The sequence below is a fragment of the Rhodnius prolixus genome, unplaced genomic scaffold, assembly GCF_049639745.1.
Source record: "Rhodnius prolixus isolate KJV_2025 unplaced genomic scaffold, Rpr scaffold_8, whole genome shotgun sequence".
NCBI lineage: Eukaryota > Metazoa > Arthropoda > Insecta > Hemiptera > Reduviidae > Rhodnius > Rhodnius prolixus.
Genome location: NW_027411593.1, coordinates 35,617,581 through 35,629,667, shown reverse-complemented (window position 1 = coordinate 35,629,667; position 12,087 = coordinate 35,617,581). Strand labels below are relative to the sequence as shown.

At 31.4% G+C, this 12,087-nt stretch overlaps 1 protein-coding gene across 4 annotated transcripts; it reads left to right on the top strand.

The window, feature by feature from the left end:
- Window positions 1-289: 289 nt before the first annotated feature.
- Window positions 290-11,801, top strand: LOC141451344 (venom protease-like). Of its 4 annotated transcripts, none has more exons than XM_074122644.1 (7): window positions 291-479; window positions 3,945-4,151; window positions 7,450-7,565; window positions 8,712-8,821; window positions 8,897-9,156; window positions 10,098-10,264; window positions 11,402-11,801. In XM_074122644.1, exons 1-7 carry the CDS (start codon window positions 398-400, stop codon window positions 11,567-11,569), a joined length of 1,110 nt encoding a protein of 369 aa, XP_073978745.1. In that variant the 5' UTR covers window positions 291-397; the 3' UTR covers window positions 11,570-11,801. The 4 variants fall into 4 exon arrangements, with proteins under 4 accessions (XP_073978746.1, XP_073978745.1, XP_073978744.1 ...); XM_074122643.1 differs by lacking the exon at window positions 7,450-7,565 and adding an exon at window positions 5,608-5,729; XM_074122642.1 differs by lacking the exon at window positions 7,450-7,565 and adding an exon at window positions 6,053-6,267 and having other exon boundaries at window positions 292-479.
- The last annotated feature ends 286 nt before the right edge of the window (window positions 11,802-12,087 follow it).

The following is a 12,087-nucleotide window of genomic DNA, read 5'->3' as shown; positions in this document are numbered from 1 at the left end:
TGTACGTTATAATTATTATTTTTAGATCGTGAAGTATTGTATATGTAACCCTACACAAAGAAATGAGAAATAAAACTAATAAATGCTCCTCAAGAAGAAAAAATAATATTTGAAATAAAGATTATTATTATTATTATTTTCAAGAAGTCATTCATTAGAATGTTATATAATTCTTCGCAACATTGGTATTCCCAAACAAATTTGTTTGAGTAAAAATTGGAGAGTCCGCCGCGTAATTAATGCATAACCCCTTCCTTGTGTGTAGGTGCTTGTTAGAGTGGCAGATCGCTGTAGTTTACATTATGACTGGTTAGTTAGGCAGGCGGTTGTGAAGTGGATTGGAGAGATGTTAACCTTTTACTAAAGACCAGTTCTTAGCAAGTGTTCAGCGCATTTAATGATGTTGCTACAAGTATTTTTTGTGTTGATCTTTACCATCTCTTTTATAAATGGTCAATCAACTCTTGGCCTAAGACAAGGTATTTTTAATTAAATAAATATTTAAATTTTTAAAAATATTTTGTACAAGTTTTTCTCTGCTCTAATTTTTTCTTTAAGCTCTTTGCATATGAGTTGTTTGTGAGAGAAAAAGATAAAATTGAATTTAGCGCAGATTTGGTAAGCTAATAGCTACTACGCTCTCTCTACGAGCTTTGAAAAGTTATTTTCTGTATTGAGTTCTCACTCCATTAGAAAATGTGGTTTTCAGAAAATGATGAGAGTGCTTAGTTATGTATTCGAACGCTCAAGTTCAAAATGGGAAAATCGCAGTAAGCTCAAACCATTTCAAGTTTTGTTTGTTAACTTTTGTTGGACAACTCTTATGAACAAAATCCCACAACTGGCAATAATATTAACTTAAAACTTGAAAGGCTCATGAGCACGCATGCAGATCTAAATTGTTTTTTGATATTTTTTTTTTTAGAGAAAAATACGATTTCCAGCTCTTTTGAAGCAGGGGTAGCATTTAAATTTTATTATAATAATATTTATTTTTGCTTCTTTCTGGTAAGCTCGCATATTTCAATGGAATGAATCTCTGCAATCTTCACCAAGAGTGGAAGGATATTTAACCAGAATTTTTTGGTGCTAAACTTACCATCTTACTCCAGCTAGAGGTCTGAATTCAGAACCCCCAACTTTGCCTTTTGTAGAGATACATATATCCATCAGCGTTTATCACTAAACCTTGGTAGTCGAATGTGAAGCAACATTTCATAACTTTATCTAGATATTTTAACTTTTAGATTTCATTTAATGTAAACTGCAATAAGTTTTCTTATCATGTATTTTATATCGTCTGTACACCATATCGTCCCTCTATGAAAAATAGAACTGGTCATCGCAACTGGATCATATAACCACCATTCAATTTTATTTCTGTCTTTTTATTGTTATGAAGTAAAAGCCCCACTAAGAATTTACAAAAGCTAAAAACTTCATTAAATTATAGAACATTTGTTGTTAAAATGTTCAGCATTTAAACTTGTATTTAAAAGTAGGCATACAATTATACCTATGTACAAAAAGTACAGAATTACCATACAATTCGGATTAAATTTATTTGTGTCCAAATCACATTGAAATCAACTAGTGTGAAATCATTAGTCGGTACAAAAACATGTGATTTCCATTAAAGCTGAGTATAAAGTAATTAAAATTGAAATAGAGGACACCTGTGACTCGGTTTAACAGTTGATGGCAGTAAGTTTTGAACTTTTTAGTCAGATAATTTAAATATTGTATTTATAATAAATTCAAATTTTTTACTTTTTGTTTTTTGAATGTGCTGTGAAAGATTAACTCAAAAGTTTCGCATCTCTCTCCAACATTCATTCCCATATTTTGTCATTTTTGAAAAAAAGTTTTTTACCCAGATTTGATGATGATTTAAGCTGATGTAAATCTTAATCCTCTTATCACAGATCATTTAAAGGGGCTCTCTTTTAGATAGCCTTTGACTCCCAATTCCTAAACCTCTTACAAAATGCTCCTTACGAGTATTCAACTCTAGAATCTATTGTACAGAGCTTGCTTGAACTAGATTAAGGTATACCGTTTCCTTCGCTCCTTCTTTGCAGTAAAAATATCAATTTAAAAAAAATAATTAGGAAAGAAAAAGAGGAACCATTATGATTTCTTGCAAGCCAATACTCTTAACACACCTGCGATCAAATGAACCATGATTTTTACTTCCAATTTTAAATGAAAACGAAATAAAAATTATATTTAGACCCGCAAATGGACCTTCTGAGATCAGTTTTCATTTCTCAGTCAGCTAGCAGAAATTTTCATGCTATTGTATTGGCCAATTATGGAAATTTTCCCCAGAAAAGTGCTTTTAAATTGGTTGGATGAATTTATCTCGGTACAACGAACTGAGTGAAGTGTGAAAGCCAGTTTGAGAGGTATTAGTCTGTTACTAGATAACCTGCAATCTACCGCCAATATTATTGAGAGTATAACATATCGTTTGTGTTCGGTTATTTTGTTTAGTGTTAATTTAGGTATAATCACATCAACGTTCTATAGATAAAATTACTATTTTGTCGTTCATTGATTCTCATTGATTTTCTACATTTTGTGATGCTTTCTTTAAATTTTGACGTCTACATGTTAATTGAACAAAATTATTATTGGACGTTTCCAACCACTCTATTTTTCTGTTTCATACTTTTTTAAACTCTACTTTTTACTTTTCTTTTTTCAATTTTCTACTTTTCCTAGAAGCTCAGCGTTCAGTTATTCTGATGTTCGAATAACTTTAAAAACTCAAAAAGACCCATTCACCTAGCCTCAAATCTTCTAAGCGTCTTAAAAGAAAGATCTCTTCTACTTAGTACAGTTATGTGGAGGAAACATCTGGTCTTTCTTGTAACTGTTCTAAAAACTTTAATTCTTCTGTTCGTCCCATCCTGACAATCCTCCACGTCGTCTAAAGCGGCGTTGGCCACGTGACCTCATTGCCTCCTAAACCCCAACAAGTTCCTAGAGAGTTCCAGCGCTGGCTGGTTTCTCTCATCCCGTCATCCTGGTTGTGGCACTGAGCCCGCTCTGTGACACAATCAAATGTTTATCTGTAAATACACATTTGCTAGATGTATATTTTGTACAGTTGCAAATAAATAAATAAAAAAAAATTCTTCTGTTGTTGATGCTATTCCATATCCATTCGCAATCAAAAGGAAATATCCATTACAAGTGTTTTCTTGGAATTTAATTTGAATATGGAAACTCACTGAAAATTTACATTGGAGTTTGGAGAGAAAAGGTTAAACTGCTTACTATTAAGAGAATTGCGAGAAATATTTACTCCTGCAGTAAATTTTGGTGAGTGTATGTTGAGAAGAATGATAGCATTATGTAACTATGTATGTTCTAATATCACGGTAGAATGTTTGTTGGATGGTGAATGCATGAATGAAGTGGCAACTTCTATGTAAATAATCGAGTGCCACTTAATTAAGACTGGAGGGCCTGAGTCGAGATTGGAACCCCGGTGAATGAAGATTAAGTTAGTGTATGTAGTGTTTGTAACACTGAAAACACACCTATCCTTACTTCTTGCACCTTTAGGTTATTAGATTGAACATTAACTATTAATTTTTTTAAACTTTTCAAAAAAAAAAAACAAAAGTACAATTTTTTGCTACAAATTGAGTACAAAAAATGTGATATTGATTTCTGGTAAGAACAAATTTTGAAATAAGGACTAGAGCTATTGGGAAACCTTGAGCTTGAACAAAATTTATCTATTTGGAAGAGGCTGTAAATACTCATGAACGTATTAGACAACTTCAGACTTTTTGATGTGTTACTAATTTAAGATATCTTTAATTTAAAAAAGTATTAAGAAAACAAATCCAAACAAATAATTCGTCAAGATATTACGGCTGTTATCTGAACTAATAATTCTCAATAATATTATATGTTTCTGCATTTAGGAGATACTTGCAAAGGCGTGGGTCAGAAAGCATGGAAGTGCGAATTCATACCAAACTGTCCACAAATTGGAGATTTTAAGAGGAATAGACCTTCTATTTGCAGCTTTCAAGGCATTGATCCAATTGTTTGCTGCCCACCACCTCTGCCAAATATTGATAATAATAATGCAGGTCCGGTGATTGTTTCGAAAGGTCGCGCTGAAGAAGGTAAGAGTTTTAAAATTACAATTTAGAATTAATCATGTTTTTACGTTGAAAACAACATTAGAAGTAGATACTTCAACTTATTTCTTGTTTGTATGAATTCACCTTAATATGGCGTTTCTCGAAAGAGAACTGGAAAAAAAATAGTACCATATTAAATCAAAACCAATTGTTGAAACTATTTATTACCACGCTAATTTAAAATACATTTTAAAAATAATCAAAATGAGCAAACTGTGGCTACAAATGGACGTTGCATAGCCAACGTTCAATGGCATTTAATTGAAACTAAACAGTAACTAGAAAATTTATTAAAACCATAATTAAGTTAAGCCATAATGGAATGAATTTCGCCGAAATTTCGATGTATTTTATTTCTCTTCATTAGCGCTAAAAAATAACGATTATTGTACTATAAAATGATTTTCCTCTTGGGTAACAGGCTTTTGCATTAATTTATGTAAAAATTTTATATTGTAGTCCATATTATAAACCTTATTTCTGCCAGTTGTTGGATCCATATTATATAGTACGTATACCATTTTTGGCTAATAATTAAAAAAAAAAAAAATCTTGTACAGATTATTAAATTTTCTCCCGTTTTGGAAATATATTATTAACCAAATGGGGGTGGTCAATAATCCTGGACCGAAAGCTTGGCAAAAAATAATAAACAAATTATGTCTGAAATTGGTGATAATTTTTCTTCGTGTTTTAAATGTGATTGGTCGGTTCGAGTCCGCATGCAATGACTAAAATTTGAACCAGTTGTAAGAGGATAATTTGCTTTCTCCCTACGAACAAATAACAACATTTGCAATCGAAGTATTTAATATTAAAAAATTAAAACATAACAAATTAAATTTATAAAATAAAGGCGCAAAATGAATCGTCTGTTCAATACTTATAAATAAAAATTCAATGATAATAATTCTTTGATTCTTGTTGCAAATTTCCTTGACCTGCTGAGACAAAGATAGCTAATTGTTTCCTAGTAAAACATATATTAACTCAGCTAATTCTTTATCACCGTACCACAAATCCAACGACCTACTTTCAAAATTTAAGTTTTAATCGTTTTCTAACGCAAAACTTAAACCTTTATATAAAATAAAAACATGAATCTTAAATTTTTTTATTTATTTTGTGGGTTTTTCTTTTTACGTTTTTATCTTTCAATTTTACATTTACGTGATCTATTCTTGATTTAGAGTTTTCCACCTATTTACTGTATGTCTAATGGCTAAATACGTTTTTTCTTAACTTTACGTTTTCTACACTGAAGTTTACTGTTTGATGTAATTCCTGTAAAAATTAATAAATAAACTGCGATTTGTAGGGGGAAAAAAATTTGTATTAACATTTGTTTAGGTTTTTGTCGTTTTTAAAGTATACTTCTGTAAAATGGACTATGTTCACTATGTTTCCAAATATTAAAAACAAAATCGGATTATTATAGTTTGCAGAATCATGGTGAAAAATATATGTTACCTAAATATAACTGTGGACGTGCAAACTGAAGTTCCTATCTTCGCTGTTTACGGTGGGAAAGCTGCACTTCCAAGAATGCACAAATACATGGTAATGAGAGTGAAACAATTGTTATGGAATGAATGATGCCATCAGCTTCATTTTACAAAGAACACTTAAACTTTTGGTGAAGGTATTTTCGATTAATGCGATCAAGCTTTCTATAATTATTCTTTCTTCTTTTATTTTCAAGAGTTTCTAGTTTCTACTATTTGACCAAATTATAATCAGACTCCAAAATTCAGTTCTAGCTTCCGAAGGAGAAATTGTGGCAAAAGAATGGCTATCAAGTGATTCTTTAATTTTTGTAAAATTAACGTAATATAAAATAAAAAGTGGGAAAGAATATTGTTAAAGCTAATTACACATTACAGTGTGCAGAAATAACATAATCACAAAGTGTACATCATACACTGGTCCTATATACGTAACGGTTTCAAATCAAACAATTACACAACTAAATAGAACACGTCGTGATGATTTGAGCTCAACTCTGGAACGGTTAAAGGAGCAGCCAGAAGAAGATAAGCAATTTGGTATAACAGTTGTTGGAGGAAAACCATCAGCACCAAAGGAGCATAAATACATGGTAAAGTAAATCTAAAATTGAAAAATCATTCTGAAACTTCAGTGTTGGATTGGATGCCTTTTTAAAATCTTTTAAAATGACGGTTAAAAAATTATTTCTGGTATAGAATATTTCCTGTGTCTTTCTAGCATTGCTCATTCACGCAATTCTAATCCATAAATTTTGCTTTTATGTAAGTGGCTTTCACTATACTAAACAATTTAGTTGCTAATTTCTTTTCTAGTTAGTTGCTGGAATCCCTTTGTTAAATATCATAGCTCTTCTGGGCTTGTTCTAAGTTAATTATTTTGGGCAAATGTTTTGTTTTTATAAAAGTTATAGATTTTCTCGTACGCGTACGTGGAACTAAGTTTACAAAAATTCGTCAGAGCTGTTTACACAAATTTCAGAAATGAGAAAAATCCGCTCCCTAAAATGGTACTTTCGACTGAGAAATTTTGTTCGCTCAGAACTAGGTTCCATGTAGAACACAAACATAAATACACTGTGCAAAATTTTTTACTCTTTCAAGACTGCCATTTTCTAAAAACCCGTTCTTATAGACTCAAGAGAACATTAAACTCGATATTGGAATTTAGATATAATCGCAGTACATCCTCTCACCTGCAGTAAGAGAAATTTAAAAAATTAGAATAATGGAAAAAGATTTACAGAAATTGTTCGTTCAATTACTTATTAAATATTTTATATTGTGTACAATTTTCAATAGTCTATTTTACTTACAGCATTGTTTTTTCTTTTCTTTTTTTAAAAAAAACAATTATCACATGAAATAAAATTGAAGGCCGACCGAAAATCGTGAATCCACCTCCACAACACATCTTAGCTAAAGATGTATTTTGCGCTGCCAAACCTCGGATGATGTAGCGCCATAACTATGTGCTTATTTGTATTGAGTGCCTGGGATCTCCATCTAAAAAATTATAATTATTTTTGTTTAATAGAAACATGTCCCATTTCTTCATGAACTTTCAAGACTACATTATAATAAACGCAGCTTAATTGTCTTTGTAGAAAAAAAAGTTATGTTTTGTACAACTACAGATATTGGTAGATTTTTTTTTTTTAATTAAAAAGATAAAAAAGTAGATTCATGCGAAAATAAAAATGTTGGATATTTGTGGAACAACATAACTGATTGAAACTTAACTGAGAAGAATTATGAACACCTTGTTTGTTCAGTTTGTCGCCAGTATAGTATGCAAAATTGCAAACAAATCATCAGACGTAGAAGAGAACTTTTTAAACCTGAAGTTGCTGGGGGTATACCATCTAAACCTAGAAAGCACAGAGCAATGGTAAGTGTTTTTGGTACGGTGAAATGATTTTCCAACTTAGCATTGATTTTAACAAAGTAGTGCTTTAAGCTTATTACGTTCTAGTTGCTGATTTCTCTATTATTATCTAACCATTTGTTATCCTATCTTTATCATCCCCTCCTTGCGCTAGTCATAATTTCTTATTAAACTACGTCCAAAAATATCAACGGAATTTCATCCAATGAAATAACATAAATGTTAATCAAAATTACATTATTTGATTAGACAATTGCTACTTTCTGCTGTCTTAGAAATCAATATTGCTTATATTAATATTCAGAAAAGCAGATGAAAACTTCTTTTTCAAATGAGAGAGAGGTTTTGAAAGATTAATAATTATTTATAGGCTAATTACCAACATCTTGCCTCGGCTAAAAAAATTAAAGTAATTGCATATTTTTTTCAGGCGGGCTTTACGTCTAACTAACAATTTGGTGTTGTGGACGGAGGCGACTAGCAAACATACTTTACTGTAAACTTCTTTTATTAACCATTAAATAAAATCCAAGGCCCTAAGGCCGGGAATCGAACCCAGTACCACAAAATACATGTTAGCTTTACAGGTCTCGCCTCTAACCGCTCGGCTACCGTGGCGCCTGCCTCGGCTAAGTTTTAGGTTTGTGCACCGTTAGTTGTGCGGTGACATGCTGAGAGAAGCAATACTTCTTTTGACACCGAAATTAGCAGTAAACTAAAGTTAAAAAAGAGCTGAAGTGAATTTGAATTTTTTGTGTACAATTAAATTTATTAATTATGAACGCTATAAACTCCAATAAAGTGAAAATTAGATATCTCTCAACCAATTTTGTTTGGCAGTAACCTAGTAACTCCTGCAGGCTTGAATTTCTAATCTCTTGGGACAAACATAAAGAAATCAGCTGAAGTGATCTTTTACGTTCTCAAAATGAAATACCGGAGAAATTTCAAAATAAAAAATTCACGATGTTGCTATTTCTCTTTAAAAATAAAAAATAAATAAATAAAATAATCCTTCAATATCTTCTTTTTGTAGAATTTTAATTTGAGAGTAACAAGCTTTGCTGATTATTCCGAAATTTGCCATTTTTTTTAAAGAGCAAGAGTTGAAAGTTAAATTCATTTTGTACTGATGCTATTGTTGATTAGGTACAGATTGGCTATGGCAGTGTGGAGAGGAAAAGTTGGGAATGTGGTGGAAGTTTATTAACCGAAAGATGGGTACTCAGTGCTGCGCATTGTGCTAAGTCATATTTTCTGTAAGTTCTGTGTTACTTGAATTCAATTTACTTTATGAACAACTTTTAGGAAAGCCGTTTTTACTATTATTACAGAGGCCCAGCAAGATGGGCAAGAGTTGGCGATTTAGATATATCCACCAGCAACGATGATGCCCGTCCACAAGAGAAAAGGATTATAGAAAGAATTCTACATCCAGATTACAAAGAGCCGGCCGTTTATAATGATATAGCTCTATTCAAACTGGATTCTAATGTTTTATTAAATGAGTGGGTAGCGCCAATTTGTTTACATACTAAAGAAGAAATCAGTGTAGCCAAAGCAACTGTTACCGGCTGGGGTAGATTAGATTTTGGTAAGAATTGACAACATTCATGTTTCTAAATGTTCCCAAGTAGGATATTGCTAAATGTGATGTACAACTTTATCTTTTCAGTATGCTAAACAATTCGCAACTGACATTCAATCAAAGTCGATTACTAATTTATCCAATATTTTATTTTTATTAAATATTCTAGGCAGCAAGGATTTACTCTTAAAAAACTTAAATTGAATTAGTTTTTTTTACATGGATGGTTATTGTGATAATAATTTATAAAGTACTTACGAAAGAGCAGGGATTTCTTATTTCAAAATTCAGCATTCCCTTTGTTTTTAGAACGTGCTATTTTATGTGCTTATTTAAAATATAATAAAGCCAAAAGGGGATAAGCTATCTGCAACGCTGTAGAAGGTTTAAATAATTTTAAAAGAGATAAATAACTTTTGAGTTATTAGAGTTTATCTAGTTAGCTAGATGAGTAGAAGTTCTGATTTTATTATCTCTTGTGGAAATTTGAATGACCAACAAATTTTTTAATTCTTAAGAAAAGTGGATTTTTCCTTATATAAATCCGGGAGAAAATTTTCACAGTATTTAATAAAAACTTATTTACAGTTAAACGCTAAAAAAAAAAATGTTCAGAAAATTGAATCCATACAAAGTTTAAGCTTGTTGTGTGGACGTTATTAGTTTTATTCAACCATGGCTTCGCTTAAGCAGTTAATAAAGCAATTTTATGAAGTATAAAGTTATAAATCATCTCCAGTTACAGCTTTCCAAGTTTTCATTCCTCCCTTGATTAAATAACTAATTTAATTTGCTTTTAAATTATATAATATTCTTAAACAAAATAAATAAGTAATAGAAGATTCTATGACCTTTGACCCTATTAGAGAGTCTAAAAGTTTTCTTAGAAGCATCATAGAATTTAAATAAGGCTATTTAAACAACTTTTCTTTCCTTTTTTTTTTAAGCTGGCGATGTAAGCGTTAAACTTCAGGAAGCGGAGGTCACCTTAGTTAATGGAACTGAATGCAGACGATTATATTCTCAGGATGTTGGCAGCAAAATTCCTAATGGCATTAACGTGCAGAGTATGATTTGCGCTGGTGAACGAGAAGGTGGAAAAGATGCTTGTTCAGTAAGTTTTTTTTTTTTTTATAAATCTTCATTTATTCATTAAAGCTGCATGTTCTTTCATTAAAAATAAAAGTGTAATAAAGAATAAAGTAAAATAAAGGCAAGTTGATATGATTAACACAAAAGCTGTCCATTAACATTTCTGGCAAAATAGAGATCACGATGATTATGTACCAGATTAAACGTAACAATAAAAAAGAGTGCTGGATGTTGTCTAGCTAAAAGAAGGCGAGCGTGATATAATAAAGAAGCAGTTACAGCAAATGAAACAAGTAATATACGTCTTGAAGTTTTGAAGGATTTCACTAAATATACCTACATTAACTCGAAGCAGGGCAACAAATGAATCTCCATTTAAAATGTGAAATTTTGAGTAAATTACTTGTTAAATTTTTTGTAATGTAAGTGAATTCTCCTCTGAACTTAGGAAATTCTGATTTCTCTTCTAAACTCAAATTTAATTTTTTTTTTTTTTTAAATTGAAGGTGCTTCATCATCTGAGGTTATTGGCGCCCTGAGCTTTTTTTAATTTTAGTGTTGTTCTCTTATTACAGACAATTCTGTCCATTACCGGACAGTGAGCTGTGTGGAGCTCCTAGGAAGAGAAAATCTAAGGGCCAGCAGCTGGATTCGAACCCATGATCTCCGCGTTGTATTCGCTAACCACTCAGCTAATCCATTCTCTCACAAATGCTATTTTTCTTATTTTTATTCAGCTTGGTTAGGATATAAATTTAGCAATCCTCCCGAAATCCATCAAATGTCGAGTAAAATTGTTCAAGACAGAAAAACACATCACTCCTCAAGCTTATGTATTGTGTTTCTCCGTGTAACGTTTAAATACGATTGCCAAGATTCAAGTAGATATATTCTGTTAAAGGGTGACTAATTGCCGGCCATTCATGGATAGTAATTAGACCTTTCGAAAATAATTGAAGGTAATGAACGAGGGGTTGCTAAAGGTACTGACAGATGGTTATCACTTAGCGACTATCCTTCCTCGCTACTGATTTAATCTCATAAACATTTACATTTCAAGTGTGTCCGTATTGTTCTTACAGATATCTTTCTCCAGGAAACTGGGAAAAGAATCTTCAAAATTAAATGAACGTATTAACTTAAAAAGTATTCTTTTCAGGGAGATTCTGGAGGACCTTTAGTAATCGAAGTACCAGGTAATTGCCTCAAAGTTCAGGTTGGAGTGACTTCTTTTGGTAAAGAATGTGGACTAGCGAATTCACCTGGGGTATATACCAAGGTGTCAAATTATATTCCATGGATTGAAAACATTGTTTGGCCTTACTGAAGATAGTAATTAAAGAAAAAAAGTTAATAAATTAGTAGAAAGTACAAAATGTTCATTATGTGTTTAAATGCAATAATTTCTAGACATAGACTATCTAAAAGTGAATTTTGAAACTATCGCATGGAATACGGTATTTTTTTTGTGGATTTATAATTGAAAAATTGTGATATACTAAAAAAAATAACTAAAGAGTTTTTCAAAATTTATTAATAAAACAGTTTTGTACCTGATATTTAATACTCTTATTTTTTTAAATTTAAAACCTGAATTTCTTTATTCTTTATTGATAACTGATTTAATTGAATATCTTAGAGAGAACAGGAAGAATATAAATACGTGAAAATATCTTAAGATTGCCTACGCTCTAGGATTTGATCAAAATTTGAGAAGAAAAAGACTGACTGGTTTTGCTCATAGAACTAATATGAAACTCTTTTTAGTTTCTGGACTTATCGGGATAGAAGGCAATGAGAAGTAGGCGAATTGGCTTACATGGCCCAACATGGGTTCCTGCCCAC